Source organism: Epargyreus clarus, unplaced genomic scaffold (assembly GCF_041222505.1).
Source record: "Epargyreus clarus isolate Ecla_fem2 unplaced genomic scaffold, WU_Ecla_fem_2.2 ptg000032l, whole genome shotgun sequence".
NCBI lineage: Eukaryota > Metazoa > Arthropoda > Insecta > Lepidoptera > Hesperiidae > Epargyreus > Epargyreus clarus.
In genome coordinates, this window is record NW_027332237.1 from 3,601,223 (window position 1) to 3,627,853 (window position 26,631).

Here is a 26,631-nt window from a genome sequence, read left to right on the forward strand (position 1 = left end):
CAATCCAATATTCTGTTTCGTTTGCTTCAGTTGACTAAGTAAACGTAACAATAAGTAAGTGCTCAAGTCTTTCTGTCTGCCTCACATGTTAAAAAAAAGGGAGACAAAATATAAAGCGCCATTTTGTCAATTTAGACATTTAATGTTACGTTACTGACCGGCAAATACGTAAACAAATACCAAAACAGTCATATTTGTCATAACGTAAAAACTCATGGTAAGGGTACTGTAAAATTATGCCAAAAACACTATACTCTGATTCATAATTAGGTGTCCAAAATGTAAACAAAGGTGTTGACCTACCAAGAAAATACGTTAGAAATGGTAGTTTTTATTTTTGTCGATATTAAAGTAATACAACAATAATAAAATAATAATCTAAATAAATTAAGATTAATTCACATATTCTAATATTTATATCACCTCAATTTCGTTTCGTACAGTAATAATAATAAAAAACAAAATTTATGGTAGAAAATTAAAATGTCATAGTGGTAACTCAATCGGAATCCAAGACATTTCTTGTGCTGTCATTTTTAAGTTTCGTAACTGATTGTACTAACGCCACAATCGGATCCATAGAGACCTCTCTGTCGAACACTCAAACACCCGGTGTAACTCAGGGAACTCCGCACTCTTGCACCCAAATAAAACACAAGTTATCAAAGAGCAAATAAGTTTATTTGACTGGCCTCTTATAGCAGCTACAACGACAAGTCACCACCGCGTTTCAGAATACATGTAGCGCCATCTATCGCATCGGTGGGAAAAACAATGTGACAAGTGACATCCAGTGACAAATTGCTGCCATTACTATGCCAGTAACACCGATCAATGTATGTACATTGAACATACCGCCCACCATGGACAGTACGTCCATCTCTTTAATACAAAATGCTACATAATCTTACATTGCTTTAATCCTACCGCCCACCATGAAGTAATTCACAAAAAAATCAAGGGGGTTTCGATACCAGAGGACTGTATAAAATTTCTCCAATAATAATTAGACTAAAGCAATGGTAAAAGTTATGCTAATCAACTACTCAACAGCAAATACAATTTAGCAAATACAAACACACAAAAAATCAAATAAATTGAAGATGGGCTAGATGACACTTTGACTTTAAATGTAACTTATAAGGAAAGCTATAACTAATAATACATAAAAATTCAATCTGTGACAGGCAATACAATTAATTTAGACACAGGTCTTTTAATGATTGAGTCCTTGCAACGCAAAGATACCACTCTCGTCACCTGGTCCGGACCAGGATGTTTATCTACAATCAGCCCATAGAGCCACCTGGCTGGAGGTAAATCATCTTCAATTACCAGTACGACATCACCCACCTTTGGTTCAGAAATACAGCGTGACCACATGTATCTATGATGGAACTGTGTAAGGTATTCGTGCGACCATCTACGCCAAAAATCTTGGACAAGTCGTTGAGTAAAGTGCCACCTGTTGAGAGTACTGATGTTGGACTTCTGAAAATCGGATTCGGGAACAAGTACCAAAGGTTCTCCTACAAGGAAGTGGCCTGGCGTCAATGGGCAAGGATCATCCGGACTACAACTAATTGAGGAGAGCGGTCTTGAATTAAGGCACGCTTCGATTTGGGCTAGCACTGTGGTCAATTCTTCGAAGGTAAGAGTGCTAGTGCCGATGACACGCCTTAGATGGTGTTTAGTGGATTTCACTCCAGCCTCCCAAAGCCCTCCGAAATTCGGAGAGTGGGGTGGAATAAAATTCCAGTTGGTGCCGTTGGTTGCAAGCCAATCAGCGATATCAGAGGATACGCCGAACCTTTCTTGTTTAAACAAGACTTTTAGCTCCTTGTTAGCTTCTACAAAGGTAGTGCCGTTATCGCTCCACAGTTCACTACAATGGCCACGTCTGGATGTGAAGCGTTTGAAAGCGGATATAAAGGTTTGAGAAGTCATATCGCTCACGACTTCCAAATGAATTGCCCGAGTGGCCATGCAGACAAATAAACATATATATCCCTTTGTGGAGTGATAACCACGACCCTTCGTAGTTCTAACGCTAATTGGACCCGCATAGTCCACACCACTATGGAGAAAAGGTCGGCTTGCATTCACACGAGCTGAAGGCAACTGTCCCATTAAAGGATGCTTGGGTCGAGCAGAATGACGGATGCAAATCACACACTTATGAATATATTGCCTGACAACCCCCTTTGCATTAATTATCCAATATTTGGATCTTAAATAATTGAGCACTAATTGAGGTCCACCGTGCAATGTACGCTCGTGGGCATCTGCTATTAAAAGGGTAGTAAGGTGTGATTTGTGAGGCATAATTACAGGATGCTTCATATCCTGTTGAATATTAGCTTTTTGCAGCCTTCCGCCAACTCTCAATACTCCATCCTGATCGAGATACGGATTCAGTGAGGTAAGATTTCCTTTTTTATCTATTTTCCTTGTCTTCTTTAAGCTATCTATTTCTTCTCTGAAATTTTGTAATTGACATATTGACATATGCATGCTAATAAGGCTTCATTAATTTCTGTAAATATTAAATTAGGTTTAAAATTACTTTTATTTTTAAGTTTCAGGAATCTTCTACAGTACGCAATCACACGGGTAAGTCTATTTAATGATGAAAATTTGGAAATAATATCTTCAGAACTACAGGTAAGTGTATTTGTAAATATTTTTGTCTTTATTTCTAATTCTGTTTGTGTCATTTCTCCTTTGTTATAATGTATTTGATTATTTCTTAGCCATTCAGGACCAGACTTCCACATCTCTAAATTTGGCAAATGCTGATGGTAAAACGCCACGTGATGCATAATCTGCAGGGTTGTCATTGGATCGTACATGTGACCACTGATGAGCATCCATAGTAGTGAGTATCTCAGATACCCTGTTAGCCACAAAGGTCTTCCACCTACTAGGATGACTCCTAAGCCAAGCCAGAACAACAGTTGAATCCGTCCAGGCGTGGACGTTTTCTTTGGCAACTTCTAAGGTTTCTGAGATCTCATGAAGTAACCGCGCAAGCAAGACCGCACCACAGAGTTCCAATCTTGGAATACTCACTTGCTTTATTGGGGCCACTTTGGTCTTGGAAGATAACAAAATTACATGAACGACGCCATCACAATCGACTACTCTGGCATAAACAACGGCTGCATATGCACCATTGGATGCATCACAAAATCCTTGTAGTTCCAATGTTGCATTATCGTACGTTCCTAGCCACCGATGCATACGAAACTGGGTAAGATGACCAAGAGTGTTACGAAATACTAACCACTCTTCCAACAAATGAGAAGGAAGCTCATCGTCCCAATCGATACCGGTCAGCCAAATCTTTTGAATGAATATTTTGGCTGTTACTATGACCGGTGCAAGCCAACCTAAAGGATCGTACAGCTTCGCAATATCAGAAATTACCTTTCTCTTAACAACAGGTTTGAAGGTGGTAGAACCCTTTGTGGTTCGACTCCGGCGGCACCACCGCCACACCTATTTCAACCTAATAACAGCAGTGTTAAGCGCTGCTGTGTTCCGGTTTGAAGGGTGTGGTAAGGGAGACAGACTTTTCCGAGGCGTTCCAGCTTAGTCCTCAGGGATAGCGGCGCATCTGTGGCCGACCTCAGGTAGGAATATCTAATCCTATCTGGGGTTGATTACAGATGTCCATGGGCGGCAGTAGCCACTTACCATCAGGTGGACTGCATGCTCGTCTGCTACTCTTATATTATAAAAAAAAAAAAAAAAAAAAAAAAACAGGAGTTTCTAATTCAGGAAGTTGTACAGTGTATTGAAATTCGTCTGTAGTTCGATTCCACGTTAAACCTAAAATTTTGAGTACTTCATCTGTTTTAATTTCTAAACTATCTTGTATTCCTGATTCTTCTTTTATTTCCTTCAAAAGTTTTTCACTATTGCTTGACCATTTCTGCAATTGGAAACCACCCCGATTTAGCATCTGATTCATCTTCTTATAAATTTCTACACCTTCAGCTACTGATTCACAACCCGTCATAAGGTCATCAACGTAAAAATCTTTCAACACACTCTCGGTGATCATCGGAAAGTCTTTTCCCTCATCGTGGGCTAGTTGCTGCAGTGCTCTCACAGCAAGATAAGGCGCTGAAGATGTGCCGAATGTGACTCGTAGCAAACGTAAATGCAGTAAATCGAGGTCTGGCTTCTCACGCCATAGGAGACGTTGATAGTCAGCATCTTCTGGAAATACTTTAACCTGTCTGTACATCTTTACAATGTCGGCTACTAGAGCGACAGGATGGCGACGCCATCGCATAATAATATGTCTCAGCTCAGGTTGAAGTGTCGGGCCTACTAACAATTCATTGTTTAGTGATACACCATTGCTGTCAAGACAAGAAGCATCGAAGACGACCCTCAACTTGGAAGTGCTTTTGTCATTCCTAACTACAGCATGGTGTGGCAAATACACAACATCAGACCTTCTAATTTCTGAATCAGGAACTCGTTCCATGTGACCCAAATCTATGTACTCTTGAATAACATTTGAGTACTGATTTCTAAATTCTGGGTTATAGTGGAACTTCTTTTCCAAAGCATTAAAACGTTTGCGAGCAATATTTTCTGTGTTGCCATATTTACAAGACGGGTCTTCGTGTCTAAAAGGTAGCTTGACCACGTATCGTCCGGACTCGTCTCTAATGGTTGTATCAGAAAATATTTGCTCGCACCTTTGTTCATCAGCAGTTAGATGTTTCTTATGTGAGGATTCTTGGTCTGACTCCAATTCCCAAAACTTTTTCAGAAGGTCATCGCAATTAATCTGAGTATGCAACCCTACAACTACATTGTAAGACCTCTCGGTACCATGGTGATGGGGATCACGTATATTACCAGAAAGGATCCAACCAAGTGTCGTCTTTTGAGCGACTGGAGTTCCCGGTGGACCTTTGATTACACCTTCTAACAAAATCTGGCCATATACGCCTGCTCCTAAAATTAAATCTATCTTATTTGGCACACCATATGATGGGTCTGCCAAATCCATGGTAGAGAGAGTTGATGGAACCGAAACGATCCTCTTTTCAGGAAGTAATGACGTAAGCTTACTAAGCACATACGCCTTGGTGCTCAAAACAAAAGAAGGGTCTAGACGTGAGTGAAATCTAAAATCAACCATCGCTCGAGAGGGTAAAGTACCGCTCTCCTCATCGCCTAGCCTGGATATGTGGGCTCTGGTAGGAATCTTCTTCAAACCGAGAAGCTGAACGGCAGATTCCGTAATAAACGAAGCTTGAGAGCCTTGGTCTAGCAGTGCCCTCAAAACTACGGTGGCTCTGTTCTTTGACTTGACCTCCACTAATGCCGTGGCCAATAAAGACTGGCTGGGAAAATCAGAAAAACAAGATACAACATTAGTGGACTCAACTAGTGAACTAGATGTTGCAGCAACAACATCGGCGACTGACTTCTCATTGTCAGTTGATTTAGAAAGGTTTTTGGGGTGCAAAAGTGAATGATGTCGCTTCTTACATAAACGGCATCTTGTTGAGTGGCGGCAATTATAAGCAGTGTGATTCTTTCCTAGGCAGTTAAAACAAATATTATTAGTGCGGGCAAACTCGCGACGAGAGTCTGTGTCTTGCTTTGCAAATTCCTTACAATTATACAACCTGTGATCTCCAGAACACAAAATACATGATTCAGAGGCAACGTGAAACATTTTAACATTATTCCTATTAACAATTGGCTTAATTAATTTAGGATCTAAATACTCCAAAGCACGAAACCTTGACTCTAAAAATATTTTAAATTCATTAAAAGTTGGTAAGTTATCACATGCGCTAATTTGTGATTCCCATAATTTCCGAGAATCAAAATCCAATTTGGAGCTAATAATAAAAATAACAATTACATCCCATGAGTCTACATCAATTCCTAGAGTACGTAAACCCTGCAAACAATCAACTGTGTTGTCCAATAAACCCTTTATTGCCGCAGAGGACTCCTTAGTAAGAGCAGGTTGATTTATTAGCCGCTTTAACATATTGTTGGATAAAAACTTTTTATTATCATAGCGCTTTGTTAAAGTAGTCCAACATTCCCTATAATTAGCCGCTGTAACGGGCGTATGTCGGAGCAACTGTTCAGCCTCCCCCGATAGATGTCCCTTTAAATAGTGAAGCTTCTGGACATCATCAAGAGCTTCATTCTTATCGATCAACGATAAAAACAAATCACGAAAAGAGGTCCACTCAGTGTATTGCCCCGAGAAATTAGGCAAAGAAATTTTTGGCAACTTTACATTTAAATTATTAGTCTTTAAGGTTGATTGTTTTACTTCTACGGGATTATTGTAAATTTCAAAGTTTATCATGTGTTGTTTTAATTCAGTTTTATATTCTATGTAGATTTCTTCTATTTTTTCATATATATCTGTTGTAAAATACGTATTTTTTTCTAAATCTATTTTTGATGCAATTTCTATTATACTTTTATGTGTTTCTATGAATTCTTTCCATTTTTGTTCTAATGTTTCTGACCTTGTTTGTACATAAGCCAGTGTAATTCTTTCTTTTGGTGATTTTCTAAAGTTTATTTGTGATTTTTCTATGTTCCTTTTACATTCTAATTGAACTCTTATTAATGATTCCATTGTCGACTTTAATTATTTAACTATAACTGAGGCTAAATTATTCTAAGTGTTATTACAAATTTTAAAATTTTACAAGTGTTTTAGAAATACCACAAAAAAATAAAAATCGGGCATGGATTCCCCGTCAGTACACTTTTTATGAAATTATTCTAAGTCTTAAACACTACTTGAAATTTTCTAAGTTCTACAAATTACCACTGAATTTTTCTAAGTTCAAAACTGCCAACTAATAAGGTCTAATATTGCACTGAATAAATCACTATCACTTTAATGTACTCGCACTTCACTGCCAAACCTTTGTTCTTACTGCAAGTGGCGCCCCCTGTCGGTAACGACTTTCCTTAGTCTGCCAGAACTGCTCTTCTTTTGGTATCGCCTCACCAATGGCTCCCCTCCGTGCCCTGGGTAGCACTCCAGCTCAGCGGTGTTTCGCCGCTGACGGTCCGCCGAAGTGCGCAAAAATCAGAGTCCGGTCCAAACTTTAAATTGAATCCGGCTCGAAGGACCAATGTACTAACGCCACAATCGGATCCATAGAGACCTCTCTGTCGAACACTCAAACACCCGGTGTAACTCAGGGAACTCCGCACTCTTGCACCCAAATAAAACACAAGTTATCAAAGAGCAAAAAAGTTTATTTGACTGGCCTCTTATAGCAGCTACAACGACAAGTCACCACCGCGTTTCAGAATACATGTAGCGCCATCTATCGCATCGGTGGGAAAAACAATGTGACAAGTGACATCCAGTGACAAATTGCTGCCATTACTATGCCAGTAACACCGATCAATGTATGTACATTGAACACTGATTATTAATTTTCGTGATTGTGATCGAACTCTAATGTTTTCTCGTTTACATAACACGTTTGTTAAATTGTGTATATTTGTTAAATTTTCGTTTTTTGTTGAGTTTATTAAAGTTTTTGTTTCTTGTTAATTTTGACAGTGACGTTTCTTTGTTTACATTTTTGACACCTAATTATGAATCAGACTATAGGTTAACCACTATAAAACGACAATTTTCAAAGTGTATACTTTGCAATTTACCGTTTCATACATAAATAACACGGACATCATTCATGTCATACATAACGCGGACAGTGTCGTGTGTAACGTTCAAGTAATTGCTGTTAGCACTTAGAAACATGATCATTAACCAGAGAAACTGACACTGTGAAATGTCTGGCATTATCCTACTTTCCTAATAATTTCTAGTATGTGTTTATGAATATATTTTCCGTGTTTTTAAATAATAATCCCATATTAAAATAAATTTAATACTCTTTATGTAGTTTCAACTTCAATAGGTGCTAGAAGCTTTCGTGGTTTGACATTGTAGCCCCCACCACGACACTTATTATCAGCCGTATAAGAGCTATGTCCATGTATAAGTACGAGTACTATGTAAAAGCTGCTGTTTTTATTCTCAGGGTAATATTTACGAGTATATGAGTACTTCTAATTTTGTCCTCAAATACACCAACGCATTTGTAATCCACTTTATATACGACTCTAATTCTATCTGGGGTTGATTACAGACGGTCATGGGCAGCAATCACCAAAAATAAACCCTTATAATACTATAAATAATGTAAACAATATACAACAAAAAAAAAAACAAAGTAAGTACATGTTTGCATTTCCGTGGAATAAAAAAAAATCCCATAACGGTACTACAGTCATGATATTGTGTTGGCCATTTTCATTGCAATGTTCATTTACATGCCAAAGGTACAACAACCTCAATCATTGAATAAGACCTAAATACATTCAACGCAAATGCAATTCAAGGGCCAACCCTTCAAGGTATCCTTCTGAATCATTCATGGGCTTCCGATGTTGGCAGAGCGTTCCAAATACGAAGGTTTAGGGTTGTACCCTATTTACCTGCATGGAATCTTTATGACATTAAACTCTTTCTACATTATAAGAATTAAACGTTGTTAAACGCTACTTTTTTATAATATAGGAGTAGCAGACGAGCATGCAGTCCACCTGATGGTAAGTGGCTACTGCCGCACATGGACATCCGCAAACAACCCCAGATAGGATTAGATATTCCTAACTGAGGTCGGCCACAGATGCGCCGCTGCCCCTGGGGTCTAAGCTGGAACGCCTCGGAAAAGTATGCCTCCCTTACCACACCCTTCAAACCAGAACACAGCAGCGCCTAACACTATTGCTATAAGGTAGAAATAGGTGTAGAGTTAAACCACATCGACCACCTTCACAATACTGTTCTACAAATTCGCAAACATATAATAGAAGAACATGGAAGTAACAAGCGAATACGCTGGTGAATATGATGTTACCACCCAAACCATTTACCTTTTACATGTTATATCATCTATATTATAAAAGAAAATTAACCAAACTAGGATTAATCCAAGATACAATTATAATCCTATCTGAGGTCGGAGAGATACGTCGCTACCACTGAAGACTAAACTGGAATGCCTCATATACGTCTCTGGTCTATACTGGTTATATCTTTCTAAATTATATTTTTTTTTAAATTTACCGTTCCAATACGATCAATTCCATTCAATTCCAATTCCATTTAATATCGTTCCATTACATTTCATTTTTCCACATCGCACACCACATCACAAAGCAAACCTGCTTCAAATTCCTTTCGTTTACGCAAAATAAATTCAACACAGTTATATCGAAAAACGATGTTTTTCACGCGATAGGATTCCAATTATGGTAATCGTTTTCCTTTACAGAAATCTTTAGCTCTTATCCGAGATTTAGAGTAGATGTTTTGCAATCTGTTGTCGTTTCCAGTCCGTTACATAATTTTAGTACTTCAACATTTGAGTAATCCTCTAAAGGAAGGTACGGGTTACTGGCTAAGCTGTGTTGAGTTGTTTTAAGCCTGTAAGCCCTTTGGGCTATCTTATAATAATAAGCTGTGATAGCCTTGTGTATTAAATGCGGCCACTCAATCGAAGTGTTCGAGGTTCAAATCTCAGGTAATTATGTAAAGTTACATATTACGAAGTAATTATCATTTGCGGAGTCGAACCACAAAGGGTTTTAAAGGTGGAAGAACCCTCTGTGGTTCGACTCCGGCAGCACCAACCCCACACCTATTTTTGCCTCATAACAACATTGTTGGGAACAGCTGTGTTCCGGTTTGAAGGGTGTGGTAAGGGAGACTTACTTTTCTGAGGCGTTCCAGCTTAGTCCTCAGGGGTAGCGGCGCATCTGTGGCCGACCCCAGGTAGGAATATCTAAACCTAACTGGGTTTGATTACAGATGTCCATGGGTGGCAGTAGCTACTTACCATCAGGTGGACTGCATGCTCGTCTGCTACTTTCTCATTCTGAGAGGAGACTCGGCCTCAGCAATGGGACGGTATAACGCAAAAGACGATCTATTGATAACAAGCAAAACCGACGGTTCAAATTGTATTCAGAAGCACGGAAGCGTACATCTAATTAACCTGCTAGCGGTCACTACGCTGACCTAAGCCCCGAGCCCGACGATGCTAACTTTGTTAATCAGTTACACCACACCTCAGGTAGGAATATGTAATCCTATCTGGGGTTGATTACAGTCCATGGGCGGCAGTAGCCACTTGCCATCTGGTGGACTGCATGCTCGTGTGCTACTCCTATATTATAAAAAAAGAAAAATAATAATTGTAGGAATAGATTTACGTCCAGCCATAAAAAGGGTTGTAGAGATAAATACCTCTCTTAAGCGCTCTGTAAAGTAAATGGAGAAAAACTGACCGACTATCTCGGTTGTAAAGTTCAGACCATTAAACTAGAGATCCGTTGAAGTGGAACGAACCGAGCAAATAATAAACTTTTAACGCATTTGGAAAATTGTGCAACATTTTTATATAAGTAAAGAATTAAGTCCTCGGTTGCTTTTTTTCTGGTCCTATGAGTACCTTAATAAATATATAAACTAATAATAAAAATAAAACAAAAAATTGGATTGCTTAAAAAAATGCCGCCCATGGACATCTGTAACAAGAATTAGATATTCCTACCTGAGGTCGGCCACAGATGCGCCGCTACCCCTGAGGACTAAGCTGAAACGACCCGGTAAAGTATGTCTCCCTACACCCTTCAAACCAAAACACAACAGCGCCTAACACTGCTGTTATTAGGCAGAAATAGGCGTGGCGGTGGTGTCGCCGGAGTCGAACCACAAGGGTTCTACCACCTTCATACTACATGTAACATAGAATTTACTACTAAGACTAGCACTTAAATTAACATTAAATATCAATTATACTTTCCAAGAAAGTAAGGTACAGGAGGGTAATAAAATCCTATCTGAGCCAGAAACAGTATTTCCCGAGGGACAGAATCATCGGGACCACGGTATACGGGGGTCCATACTTATTTCGTATCTCTACGTCGGGGGCACTCGGGGGATACTTTTGAATACTAATGACAATTAGGTTGGTGCAATTAGGAAACAGACAGTGCATTAATGTTTCTGATATAGTATATGACGCTGAAAGAAACTCATAATTGGTGTAAATGAGATTGGTAGGACCTGTACCCTTACCATGAGTTTTTACGTTTTGACAAATATGACTATTTTGGTATTTCTTTACCTATTTGCCCATACAGATCATCAATAGAATCAGCGCACCTAGTGGATTGTATCAGAACTATAGCGTCTGTAACATAACATTAAATGTCTAAATTCACAAAATGGCTTTATGTTTCGTCTTTCTTTTTTGCGAGCATGTGAGGCAGACAAAAAGTCTTGAACACTTACTTATTGTTACGTTTACTCAGTCTACTGAAGCAAATACAACAGAATAATGGACTGAGTAAACGTAACGTAAAATTGTGGGATGTTTTAAAAACTCATGGTAAGGGTACTGTATGCTGCCGTTTTAATGAAGAACGCAGTATTTCCAAAATGGTAGTTTTGAGAAAAACGCATTTAAATTAAGGATTACTATCTAATCTAGTGCAAATTCTGCATTTTTCGTTACAATTTGACCAACTTCCAGTTAAAAAAACATTTTCTTTCTTCCCATCGTAGTATTTTAATGCCATTTTTGCAAAAGAAACTGAATTGCGTCAAAATATCGATGATCGCGTTCTTTATTACGAGGGCAATATGGATTGAACAGGGAGCCAACACCGTCATAACCATTGCTAAGTAGATCTGCGTTTAGTCAAAACGAAGTTTTTACGAATACAACTATAGTCTGATTCATAATTAAATGTCCAAAATGAAACAAAGAAATGTCACTGTCAGAATTAACAAGAAACCAAAACCAAAACAAACTCAACAAAACACTAAAATTTTAACAAATACTCGTATATATACACAATTTAACAAACGCGTTATGTAAACGAGTTCGATCACAATCACGAAAATTAATAATATCGGCTACGAAACTTAAAAATGACGCCACAAGAAATGTTTTGGATTTCGATTGTGTTACCATTATCACATTTTAATTTTCTACCATAAACTTTGTTTTTTATAATTATTACTGTATGGAACGAAATTGAGGTAATATAAATATTAGAAAACGTGAATTAATCTTATTTTATTTAGATTATTATGTTATTATTGTTGTATAACTTCAATATCGACAAAAATAAGAAACTACCATTTGAAACATATTTTCTTGATAGGTCAACACCTTTGTTTACATTTTGGACACCTAATTATGAATCAGACTATAAGTATACAACACTTTAAGCCCATTTATATATACAGACGTGGAATGTCATGTCAGACAAAATAAAATTCTCCTATACAACATTTTGACGTTCCTGCGTGGCGACGTGGAGATATAACTAAAAATAGTACCTTCTTCAAGAGACGTTAACAAAACATTTAAAAAATGCAAATCAACTAAGTAATAAACAAATAATTATAGTTCAAACAACTAAAAAACGCGCTTTTACGATAAAATCAAGTAAAAAATAGAACATAATTTTCAGTCTAAGAACCAATTAAGGAACAGTAAACAGTATAAGTGTAGAAAAAGCGTGGGGTGCTCTACTTAACAGGGTCGAAAAGCGCCCCACACTTTTTCCACAGTTATACTATTTACAATGGTACAAAATTATTAAAATCGTGTATTGTCATCGGTTTTTGATAATTCTTCAAAATTTTGAATTAAACTGAACGTTAAAAGTGGATAGAAATCGGGTTCAAAGATTCCGTTACTGTTACGTAGATACATACATACATACATACAACCCAAGCTAAAAAAAGCGTATTAATTAAAAATAATGACATAACTAACTTTAACATTCGTACTTACATAAATTATTTTCACCTGTACCGTAAAGTACCGTGTTCATTTTATGACGCAAAATTCATGTAATCGTATGAACATACTCGTAAAATATTACGCATTCAATTACGGGTCTAACACACTAGCTACTTTGGCATCTGGCATTTGGCATGGCGATTTGCGTTTTTGCGATTTTATTGACGCTATATTATTACGTTTTGGCGGATTGGTGCGTTCGGTTGCGTCATGGAAAATGTGTTTTAACACCTACATTGGATTAAAGTTTTCGCCTTCGAGTGTTTAAAAAAAATATTTTTGCGTATTATAATATAGAATTAGCAAAATTCGTCAAGTTTGTTTACGTTTTAGGGTGTGCCAAATATGAGATATACATAGGCTTGGAAAAACCAATTCTTCTGTCGGGTCACCGACTGAAATCACCGATACTGAATCACACATAATGTACTTTACATGCCACGCCATAAGGGAGTAGAGTGCGGTAACAGCGGTGACCATTATGGCATGAAACACTTAATCTGTCACGCATGTTTACTCCCACACGCGCGTTCCATTCCACGTGTCACTTGCATCGTATCGTTTCATACGCACACACACATGGATCGTGAAGAGACTCCAGAATTAGGGCTCATACACAAAACTGCGATACGTCGTCGCATCGTAAAAATTTGCGAGCTCCCTCAACGCATCGGAAGAACTTGCGAATTGATTCGCATTGCGCATTCCTGCGATGTTTCTTCACAGTTGTTGACGCCATTTTAGTTCACTCTGAGACAGCGTGTGGGGAAGACGTATACTTCAATGTAAAAAAATGTCAGAGTACGACGTTGATTTTTTTATATCACTTATTGAGGAGCGTCCTGTTCTTTGGGATACTAGTAACGAAGATTACAAAATGAAGATATGCTCATTCTAAAATAATCAAAAAAAAATTTTCGTCGTTTTTCAAATTTCATATTTTAGACGAAAAGATATATACGGTCGAATTGAGAAACCTCCTCCTTTTTTGAAGTCGGTTAAAAATACTTCCCATCGGGATTTATAATAGTACTAAATGGATGAACCCAAAATCGTCTTTGTTTCTCTTTCCTGTATCTCCTAAGCAATAACAAAATAGCACACTTCTTTTTACGATCCATGTCACGACTTAATTTTCAAAATACGTTCCGTACGGTTGACGGTTGTCAGAAGAATGGTCACCCTGGGAGACCCTATGCCGCACGATATCGCATCGCAGCTATTTGTGTCGCAATTTTCTGCGTTGCGAATTCGTCGCGTCGCATCGCAGTTTTATGTACGAGCCCTTAATTCTTGTATGCGAATTCGACGCGCCTGCAGACAAAAACACGCGTGACAAAACAGCACCCTAAGAACGTGTTATGCCATTTCCAGTCACAATATACAAATCAGTCTTACGTCCAAAGAATCCCAATACATGTTTCGTATCAAAAAATGTAAATTTAATTATGTGGGTTTATTACACGGGTTACTGTAAGGATTTGCAAATCTAATTTTGACGAATTTCCAATTTAATTTAAGCTTTCACCGGCATGGAAGTAATTGAGGAATACGCAAAATGTAATAAATTAGCCGTTGAATTTTACATCATTTTACGGTTTACTCTGATTTTGATCCGGATTTCCGGACACCGGTATTAATAGGGATGTACTTTTATTTATCGATAAACATTATGTACTTACGTTTATAGGAAGTTACGCATCCGTTACTTTGAAGTTTTTCGTGTCTTATAAGCCTAATGACTTACTAAAAAGATAATGAAAAAATTACTGTCTTGGTTGTCACACAAAAGTGAAAAAAAAAACATCTAAATATATATAACTCAGGTAACTGACTGACATAGTGATCCATCAACGCACAGCCCAAACCACTGGACGGATCGGGCTGAAATTTGGCAAGCAGGCATATGTTATGACGTAGGCATCCGCTAAGAAAATTTTGATCAATTCTACCCCCAAGGGGATAAAATAGGGGATGAAAGTTTGTATAAATCTTCTTAATTAATAATTACTTCGTAAAGCAAGCGAAGCCGCGAGCAATAGCTCGTTATAAATAAATTAAATTTGTTTGTCGCGCTGCCGTGCGTTTCGATGTTGGTTTGACAACAGGCAGTAGCAATTGGCGACAGTTGTCAACATAAACTGTCGCTCGTGTATTAGCTCCCTAAAATGAATGTTCATCCGGACCTTCTACAAAATAGGGTTGGCGATCTGAGATCAATTAATCGATGAATCGATTATTTGGACCAAAAAAATCTATTATTTTAATCAATATCTAGTTCGATATACTGGTTCGATCCAGTGAACCGATATTTTATCCTAGAAAATCAAAATCGATTTTTCTGTTTCGATAACTATCATAAAAATACAACAGACTTCTATATCACTACAAAGTAAAAAATAAGAAATAAATGTTGGTTTAGTGCATAGTTCTGAAGTCGCGAAAATCACCAAATCGAAATAAGATTGAGTTTTGGAATATCGAACTCTTAGGCCTCGATCTGTCATCAATCGATTTATCAGATTTCGATTCGAATCAATTTAAGAATCGATATTTTCGGTAATAATCGCCATCCCTAATACAAAACTCTTACACCCAATGTCACGCATAGCCTCTTTTTCTTAATAATCTATTTACCTAACGCTGTTTCTATATTACTCCGACAGTCGTATTTCAGGCTTTGATGTGTCGTAAAAAGTCGTACATGTTTACGAAGGTATTGGGGTTCACGCGTGCCTTATTCTAGGTACGAATCACGTAAATAATCTTATTCAATACGTGTCTTTTGATTAGACTTTATATAATGTAGGGTGCAGGCGTGCTACTTTTAGCATTTTATTAGTTTTTCGTAAACTAGCGGCGATTTTGAAGGTGGTAGAACCCTTTGTGGTTCGACTCCGGCGGCACTAACGCCACACCTATTTCTGCCTCATAGCAGCAATGTATAGCGATGCTGTGTTCGGGTTTGAAGGTTGTGGCAAGAGAGGCATACTTATTCGAGACGTTCTAGTTTAGTCCTCAGGGGTAGGGGCGCATCTGCCCGACCTTAGGTTCGAATATCTAATCCTATCTAACAGATTACAGATGTCGATGGGCGGCAGTAGTCACATACCATCAGTTGGACTTCATGATCGTCTGCTACTCCTATATTATAAAAAAAGAAAAGAAAAAAGACTTGCCTTATTCTAGGTACGAATCACGTAAATAATCTTATTCGATACGTGTCTTTTGATTAGACTTTATATGTAGGGGTGCAGACGTGCTACTTTTAGCATTTTTTTTAGTTTTTTAGGGTTCCGTACCCAAAGGATAAAAACGGAACCCTATTACTAAGACTTCGCTGTCTGTTCGTCTGTCCGTCTGTCCGTCTGTCCGTCTGTCACAGGGCTCTACCGCTTAAACCGTAATAGATAGACACATGAAATTTTGACAGAGGAGGCATAACGGTGGCAGCTATAACAACAAATACTAAAAATATAATAAAGTTGAATATTAAAGGGGGTCTCCATACAACAAACCGGATTTTTTCGGCATTTTTCGATCTAACTGTTAAACTGTACTAGGAAGACGGTTGAAATTTTTATAATACGTTTACTACTATAACTGGTATTATAATAAATACAAATAAGAACCATAGAACATATTTTAATATACTTATTTTAATTTTATTATACTTTGATTAGGTACGTATAATCGTCGTCCCATTGTCACCCCAACGCTATCTATTGTTGTTTCATATGACTAAGTATTGTTGAAAATCATAAAATGAATTAAAATAATGAACATTTGGTAGTACGGAAGCCTCCATGTGCGAGTTCGACTCGTACTTGGCGAATTATTCGATCAAACGTTCAAACGCTCAAATGTATGCGAGGTCTACCTCGCATACATTTGAGGGGCAGTCGTAGTTATTTTAGTTGGCAAAATCTGTAGATGGCTACGTGATCAAACTTGATAAAAGTTACTATAATATGTATGTGCATCTACATCTTAATTGACAGAAACACAATATAGACCCATTTGGCACAGAAGAATGAGGAGGCTTTACATTAAATAATGGAATGAAGAAGGATAATTTAAGAAGAATAAAAGAAAGAAAAGAATTGTATTATGTGAATGCGAAGTTTTAAAAAACCACAACAACTTAGAAGATTAATGCTGTTATCGCATGCAGGGGAACCGCGCGGAAAAACTCGTTTTAAAGAAAAATAGTCATAGACGATTTTGATGTAGTTATCACTCTATTAAAATGTGAAGTTTATGTTTGAATGAAGAAGGATTGAAATAAATCTAAGATCTTAAAGTTTCGTAAGAAAGCTACTCGTATATACTTATTCTATGCGTTCCAGCTAAGTTGTCAGGAGTAGCAACCAATCTGTTGCCAAGCCCAAGTAATCTAATCTTACCGAGGGTTGATTACAGATTGTAGACAGCACTTACCATGACTTACCAAAAATCGAATAAAATTACTTAAAAATGAAACATAAAGTTATAAAACCTGCATAGTGAAGTGGCCACAATGTCAATGTCCGTCAGGCACACATACCTAGTTCTGGGTTCTATCTCCGGTCAGGCAGAAATACACACAAACTAAATTGAGATTTCTATTTTGGGTCTCGGTGTTTGTGTCTTGTCTATGTGTGTCCGTAGCATTTACAACACAAGTAAGGCTTATGTAGAGAATTAATGTAAAACCATTTTTTGTACAAAACCTTTATTGCTTTTATTGCTATGTAATATATAAATATGTTAATAAACTTATTAATAAATAATCCTAAAAAGGGTTACCAATTAATAGATTGCGGGAGGGCTTCGAAATTAATGAGCATTTTGATCCGAATATCCGTGTGAAAATGTTATAAGTAAAGGAGCTTAAAAGCTTAATCCATATTACAAGAATTAAGCTTCTATAATTCTCGGCTTCGTCGAAGCTTTTATTAAGAGCCTGTTCTACAAAAGACTCTTTTTATGATATTTTTTGATATTTGCTACCTTTGAATATCTGTCATCAGCTGCAGATAGGATTGGAGTCCTACTTGAGATTGGTCACAGATGCGGTGCTATCCCTGAAGACTAAGTTGGAACGTGTCGTGTTATTAGTATTTCCATTACAGACCCTTCAAACTAGAACACAGCAATATTTTTTTTATAAGCTGGAATAGGAGTGCTAGTTAATCGTTTTACAAGCTTCTATCAAGCTTTTAGGAGCTTTTTTGTGTATATGGAGGCCCAAAATTTTGAAATTAATTTTGTGTACACGTTGATTTATACGATAATGCATGAATAGTGACGTCATTTAAAAGCCACGCGGACGCTATTTGACGGACCAATTATATTCCATGCAACCCCATCATATGGATTTTAAATGAAAAAGTCTAAATCGAAATCTGACAAGAATACGAAACAAACTTATTTTTAACTGTTTATAAAAAAAACGTATTAATGTATGCATAGGCAGAAGCCTAAGACACAGTATAAGGAGCTTTGTACAAGGTACAGTATAAGGTCTTTGTATAAGGATATTTGTACCGTGCCTAAGATAAACTTTTAATACACATAGAACTGTTTACAAACCCAGTTTATTTCTTATCACTTTTCTTACTGACTGTTAAATTACTTCGCCTTCCATATCCATAGTATCAGTAACATTCTAGCAAATAAACAAAAACTCCAATATTCTGTGAAAATAAAGTGTCACATAGATTTATATCGCGAATTATTAACAATTCCGAACACGGGATTGTGACAGGCAAAGGCTTTGCGGCAATAATTTTATATCAAACACGCTACCTCTCGTGACCTCTCCATGCTATTGTAGGAATTCCAAATTCAGGTAGAATTACCATAATAAACATTGCTAGGGATGGGGTTCAATCCGAAAAAGATCGATTTTTAAATCTATTCGAATGAAATAATCTATTTAAAAAGTTATCAAAAGAGAAGAATATTTTCTCGAATATTGATTTCGTTTAATTTTATTGCGGCTCGAGGAATACAATAGCTAAAAAATACACTTATGACGTACTATCCATAAATTTGTTAGACAAAAAATACGAAAAAAGTACCCAGCTGTTATTTTTAGGAGTTATACAAATGTAATTACGACATAAGAAAGTAGTGAGTTTTTATATTTTTGTCATTTTGTAAATGTAATTGCAATAGACAACATCAAATATCCATTTCTACTAGACCATAGATCAAATTGAAACTCAATGACCGATTTATCGCTTAATATCGATTTTGTTACGCGATGCTATCGGACAGTAACATCGATTCTTAGTGTAATCGATATAGTTATCCATCCCTAGTTACAGCCTGCTAGATTGTTTGTGTTAGAACTGATTATACGAAACCTAAGATTACTTACCAACTTCGATTAAATTATCTTTGTAATTATACTTAGCAGGTTTCCGTAAGTACCAGCAAAATTAAAAAAAATAATAACTTGATTTCTGATTGGAAAAATATTCTATGACTAAGTCATACCTAACTAACTATCGACAAAAAATCATTACCAGGAGAATGTTATCGAAGAATAGAAGATTGTAAATGAATTGTCCTGTTTTTTTATATTTTTAACAGTTATTTTACGACTACTTGGATAAATTGTTACACAAAAGCTTCTAAGACGATTTCTCTTTGTGGTTAATTTATAAATAATTATTTAGATAAAGATCTAAAAACTTGCATTATTTTTAGATAATTGTAACAGTCTATGTAATTTATATCATGTTACTGAAAATGTAAAATGTACACTTAAATTAAAACCATTAATAATATAAATGAGGTAATGGTTGCCCCATGGAAGTGTGCCCAAAATACTAGCAAAATTACCTACTTCTCTGAATAGCCAAATTTATTTGTTGGCTGACCTATAATAGTGCCTATTGTATGTGTATTTATAAAGATATATGTCGTCGATATCGTTGTTTAATAACATTGCTAATTTTATTATCTTAGTACCTGTACCTCAGGTAGACGCCGTGACGTCACTTTTATTTAAAAAAGGTGCGCCATGTGGACAGAGCCGTATTCGAGAATGAGGGTAGTTTACCGTGAGACACGGACCCGGTCACATCTCCAATAAGAAACTGTCAGCTTACCTAAGTAACGCATTTGATCGCTATTTGTTTCAATAGGCTATCATAGCCCTTGCTATGATTATTCTGCTATATACTTGACCGACTGACTATGATAACTTATTTTATTATTACTGAATTACTGACTGATGTATCCCTTTGATGTCCTAATCGTGTTTTCTCCGACATATATATTTTCTACAAAGCGAAATGAGATGATTTGGACTTTGCAGGAAAGATTAAGTAAACTTAACATCTTCTAGTTAGTCACGATGTTTATTAGAATTCGTATTTTGATAATTTCGCCAAGGAATAATTGTCTAATTACTTTGGTAGCCATTTTTAAATTCATAATTTTTAAGTTATCTATATACTTACAGACGTAAGTTTATAGCGAAGCTTAGCTACCCGTGGTCAACAGTGGGTCAGTGATGGGTTGATGGTGATGATGACTTACCTCTTCTAATTTTTCAAGGTTTCCCATGCCCAGCGGTGGGAAAATTTGATTAAAGCCCCGCAGAAATATACTGCAGTGCATTTTAGCTGATTGAACTGGAGTGGAGATGAACTTAGTAAGTAAACTAAATCTCTAGACGGGATTTTAAACTAACGCGTAGAGCTCTCAAAAGGCAAAAAAGGTTTGACCTACATCTGTAATAGAATTGAGGTCTGCAATTCCTAATAATGATGCTTAATTAATTTGAAGGTGGTAGAAACCTTTGTGGTTCGTCTCCGGCGACACCACCGCCACACCTATTTCTGCCTAATAGCAGTGTTAAACGTTGTGTGTACTGGTTTGAAGGGTGTGGTAAGGGAGACATACCTTTCGGAAGCTTTCCAGCTTAGTCAATAGGAGTAGCGGCGCAGTTATGGCCGACCTCAGATAGGAATATCTAATCTACCTGGAGTTGATTACGGATGTCCATGGGCGGCAGTAGCCACTTACCATCAGATGGACTACATGCTCGTCTGCTACTTCTATATTATAAAAAAAAACATTGTTAACGAAGACTCTTCGTGGTTTGATAACGGAGATACCACCGCTGTACCTATTACGTCATTATAACAAGTGTTAAGCGGTGCCTTGATCTGATTTAAAGGGCAAAGGAAACTTACTCAACCTTCCAACTTTTTTCTCGAGAGTCCACACATCTGTGGTCAACTTAAATAGTACTTAAATTCTATCTGGGATACATTATAAATATCCTCAATCAGCAGCTACCACCTCAGATGGACTGCAAGATTGTTTGCTATTGCTATATTATACAATATATTCTCTTTATAGCAAAAACAGGATTTTAACAGGAAATTCGGAAACTTAATAAAGTCGAGCTTATTTCATGAAACTTTGTTCAACTTGCGAATTTGTCGCTGATATGAAAACATCACTAAGTCAAAGTTAACAAAGTTTTGTAAGGATCAAATGAAGACATATGAGTCTTGTTTCTTAGTAATTCTTGGGGATTACCGTAGCTCGGCTACGAAAATGCTACAACGACGCTACGTTACCGCTACGGGTGCTACGAGTTTTATTGAAACCTCTTACAAAATACTTTTACCAAGTTTTAAATATGTTTTGCATAGTTCGTTTTTATTTAAGGACTATGTAACTAACGGTTAAAACTGATGACAGTCCATCTGACGGTAAGTGGTCACTGCCACCCATGGACATCAACAACTCTATAGAACATGAGAACCCATGTTCATCAACCATCACCCATGGACATCAACAACTCTATAGAACATGGGTTCTCATGTTCTATAGAGTTGTTGATGTCCACCGACCTTAAACCGACTGCAGATGCGTGGTCATTCCTGTACCCTTTTGCTGTCAAAATAAAATTTAAAATTTAAAAATAAATTTACTGTGTTTTCGTAATTTTAGTTCCAATACTGACTACGAAGGCATGTGAGCGAACACGTAAACGATGATCGTTTTCAAGCAAACGTAAAAACTCATATTAGGGATACTGAAGACTAGGACTTGTCTCATATGTAAGTCAGCTGACATTCACACCCACCCAACAAATATATATCTGTGTTCACACCCTTCTACCCAAATGCAGAACTACTTCATGCTAAAAATAATACGTCCCCGAAAAAAAAATATGGAATTCTATCAGCTATCAAACATAATTACACAATTCAGCATTTCATTTCACAACAACTATAAAAGAAACAAAAAGATCAAAAAATACATTACAAACTTTGTAAACTCCATAAAGTTAAGCCCTTTTATACAACTTAGTTCAAGTTGTAAGCTTTATGACGCCTTTGAAAAGTTCGCACGTCGCGCTTACAATGTTTTATACCTTGGTATATTAGTATCATTTGTATGTCTTGTTTCTAGTGTAGCAGTGCTACGTATGTACTACGAATGTGCTACGAAAGTGCTACGTTTGCTACGCTTTTTATGAAAATTATTAGTATCGTAACATTTAAAATCTCACGAAATTTCATTGTTTTGTCAATGTTTTGTCTAATTAAAGATCATAGTATAAGTTTAATTGGTTAAATACAATCATTTAATTTAATTCACAACTTCTTTATAATATAGGGTTAATAAACGAGTAAGCAGTCCACCTGACGGTAAGTGGGTACTGCCGCCAATGGACACTTATAATCATCCCCACATAAGTTAAGACTCCTATCTGAGATTAGCTACAGATACGCCGCTACCCCTGAGGACTAAGCTGGAACGCCTCGAAAAAGTATGTCTCCCTTACCACACCCTTCAACCAGAACACAGCAGCGCCTAACACTGCTGTTATTAGGCAGAAAAAAGTGAAATATGGTTAATAAAAGTAATTTTCATTCAGCTACTCTCAAGGCTATACTGAATATTATTATTCATTCACTACATTTTATTTCGTTTACTCAGTGCCATGTACAGACCATAAGGGCAGGTCCACATGACACATATAATATTAAAAACCCCATTTACTGGCCTTGGTCCCTGAGTATTATGTTGACCACACTTAATGATTATTACTGTACTAAATTACTAACTAAATTACCCGCTATAACAAATAACTGATAATAATATATTACTCGTATGAATAATGAACGATCTAAATACTATGATACCATAGTGCCAATTTATTTTATAATATAGGAGTAGCAGACGGGCATGCAGTCCTTATGAGAAGTGGCTTCTACCGCCATGGAAATCTGTAATCAACCCCAGATTAGATTCCTACCTGAGGTCGGCTATAGTACGTCACTACCCCTAAGAAATAAGCTGGAATGCCTCGGAAAAGTATGTTTCCCTTACCACACCCTTCAAATCAGAACACAGCAGCGTTTAACACTGCTGTTATTAGGCAGAAACAAGTGTGGCGGTGGTGCCGCTGAAGTCAAGGGTTCTACCACCTTCAAGACGTTCTAGTATGTCTCTCACCACACCTAAACCGTTACTTACCTATTATTCTTGCACCATCTTTTCTACGACGGTGTCGTAGTACAAAACTCTCTGGGAGTCTTGAAATTGCTTTCCATTTACCTAAATATGTTATAATTAAATCCAAAATTAAATTCACGGTAGTTCATAACCCCGTTCGGTGTAGATGTGATAATTACTGAAACTTAATTTTGAGCTCGTTGAAAATAGTTTCCATCTAGAATGTGATTTTAAGTCAGTCTTGCAAGCTATGAAAGTTTGCCAAAATTTATGTTAATGCATGAATTATTTTCATTTAAATGTAGAAACTTAAAGTACTTTCTTGCCTTACTTATCGCAAGAGATTTATAAATGGAGATAAATTAATGTTAAATAGTTTTAAAAACAAGCTTATTTATTACGTATTATTAGTATCATTTTAAACTTTACCAATACATCATTCATGTTCATGAGCGGCAGTAGGCACTTACTGTCCAGTGAAATACATGTTCGTTTGCTATGTTGGTAGAAGTGGTTTGTAGAAAAAAGAACACAAAACTAGCAGGTAATTACTTAGCACATATAAAGTAGGATTTGTTTAAGTAATTTCAGCGCACCTTTAAAACGTTTGTATTAAAAACCAACATTCTAAGTAGGTACAAAATCCGAAGACTTCCAAATAAATAAATATATAAAATAGAAGACTATGTATATAATATCAAAATAACAGCTTTTTACATCATACATAATATAACAGTACAATCGATACCCAATTACTCATGATAAAAAACAATTATGATATTTTTTCTATATTACTGTTTTTTTGTAAAGGCAATTGTAAAAACAATTTCAACCAAAAATATAAGCTATTTGGACCAGTTAGAGGCGGAAACTGTGTGAAGGTTTGGATAGTTTTCAAGCCATATGCGGTTTAGTTCGTAACAACCTAATTATCTGTTACGATCACGCGAGAGACTAAATGCTCTTGATTGATCGTAACAGATAATTGGGCTGTTTTATTGATAGTATTCCTCTCTCTAATGGAGTGATTGTATATTGCAAAGTATATAAATTACAGGATAAAAACAAAAAATCCGACCGCTTCAAAATATAACCTACGTTACTCTCACAATTTATAATCAAACGACACCTCATGTTTTGAAATCCGTCAAGCCTTTTGGACCGTAGGACGTATCAATGAATGAGACACATTACCCTCCGCAACCGGGTAAAGATATCTAACAAGATAATACAAGTAAAGATATCTAACATAAATAACATGAACGCCTGTAACAACAGGTGTTCATGTTTTGACTATAGGCTGGACCGATTTTTACGGACTTTTTCTGGACTTTAAGTTCTATCTAGTTTAAATCAACTAGTTAGTTGATTTCATAAGGTAAGTTATGCTATTTAAAGAAAAATATTTAGGGATCCGCACGAAAAACCCATGAAACCCTCAGAGTATTTAGACTTCTAAACATGGGCGAAACGTAGAACAGCTGGTGTAACATATTCCTATTACGACAAACTAGTTTGCGAGATAAAAGTGCAGTTTTCTAGACATTTCGTAACAAGGCAATTGTAAAAACAATTTCAACCAAAAACGGCAGCTATTTGGACTAGTTAGAGGCGGAACTGTGTGAAGGTTTGGACAGTTCAAGCCATATGCGGTTTATTTCCTAACCTAATTTTCTGTTACGATCACGCGAGAGTGTTTAGTTCTGCCGTTTTATAGAGATAGTACCTATGTATCTCGATATTTCTTTGGCTAGAGTGCTGGTTTTTTTACAAACATTTACACTTAAACGATGATGCAGACGAGCTACACCAGAAGAGCCAATGCATCGCTGGCTTTGAAAAAAAAAACGATTTTGCATCTTTTTTTATACTACTACAGGATTATTATAAAAATAATAAACCCGACTGGCTAAAAATATAAACTATTTCACTCCCCAATTTAGATGAATCCAAAAACAAATCATTATAATAAATTCCGAATACCCGAAATGTTTAATTTTATGAATGGAAACTTAACTGCCAAATTAATATAAAAAATATGTATTTTCTTCAAAATTTTCCCTTTCCTTTGATTTGTCACATAACATTACTTCCCAGAATTTGATCCTTATAAGCGACACTATCAGATAGTGGAATAATATAGAGCGTGTATTTTTTTTTAAAATGAACTCGTTCGATTCCCGGCTAGGGAAAAATATACATATTTTAAAAAACTAATGATGCAGTTTTAGTTTTTATCAAAATCGGCCTCGTAACTCCTTTCAGCATTTTTCGCTAATCCTTATAGTTTCGGATTTGGCCCTGAAGGCCCGTTTTAAAAATTCACCCTGTATACATATATACGTACAACATACACTTAAAAAACATTACGTTCCACAGTGGGATAAAAATATCTCGTTATAGGCGTGTGAAGGTAAAGCCCTACGTGGTTCGACTACAGAGGCAAAATCTTCACACCTTTTTCCAACTTATATCATCAGTTCTAACTACTACTATGTCCTAGTATAAAGATAGTCGTAAGGCAGAAACACATAACACCACACCTATTTCTGCCTAATAACAGCAGTGTTAGGCGCTGATGTGTTCCGTTTTGAAGGGTGTACTAAGGGAGACATACTTTTCCGAGGCGCTCCAGCTTAGTCCTCAGGGGTAGCGGCGCGTCTGTGGCCGATTTCAGGTAGGAGTATCTAATCCTATCTAGAGTTGATTACAGATGTCCATGGGCGGCAGTAGCCACTTACGATCAGGTGGACTGCATGCTCGTCTGCTAATTCTATATTATAAAAAAAATGCGGCGTTCCAAATTAGACTTTAGAAGAAACAAGGCATATATACCCTCAGAAAGGGTTTCAATCCAATTTGATTTTTTATTACAGTAGTCCATGGACTATTTCTATCTCTCCTTTTTAAAGGCCAATTATTCAAATTTATTCCAATGTAGACCGCATTGTAGGATTAAACAATGCAAAATCTTTAATGAAAACTTTCCTTACATTACTTAAACCTTGTCGGAGACCAATAAATGGTTTTTCCCACTGACATTTTAGCTATCGACTCTTCTAATTTGCAATGTTGCTCCAATGATCAACGTGGTGGAGTTTCCCTAGGATGCAAGCTAGGAGTTTCCCTAGGCTCAGCAGTAAACTTCTTAAAACAGACTATTTCACAAGGCGCTAAAGTTACATGAACAGTTTGCAAGTACGTTTATGGTTACAAATGTTATTTCGCC

General features: G+C 36.7%; 2 protein-coding genes across 6 annotated transcripts in view; both read right to left on the reverse strand.

Moving 5' to 3' along the window:
• The window catches only part of Mctp (multiple C2 domain and transmembrane region protein), a 218,147-nt gene that overhangs the window by 136,227 nt on the left and 55,289 nt on the right, over positions 1-26,631 (reverse strand). The window lies entirely within an intron of this gene.
• Positions 2,515-6,966, reverse strand: LOC140755048 (uncharacterized). 2 transcript variants are annotated; one of them, XM_073090231.1, is made up of 2 exons: positions 3,772-6,966; positions 2,515-3,446 (listed from the first exon to the last, which is right to left on the reverse strand). In XM_073090231.1, exons 1-2 carry the CDS (start codon positions 6,641-6,643, stop codon positions 2,758-2,760), a joined length of 3,561 nt encoding a protein of 1,186 aa, XP_072946332.1. In that variant the 5' UTR covers positions 6,644-6,966; the 3' UTR covers positions 2,515-2,757. The 2 variants fall into 2 exon arrangements, with proteins under 2 accessions (XP_072946332.1, XP_072946331.1); XM_073090230.1 differs by having other exon boundaries at positions 3,769-6,966.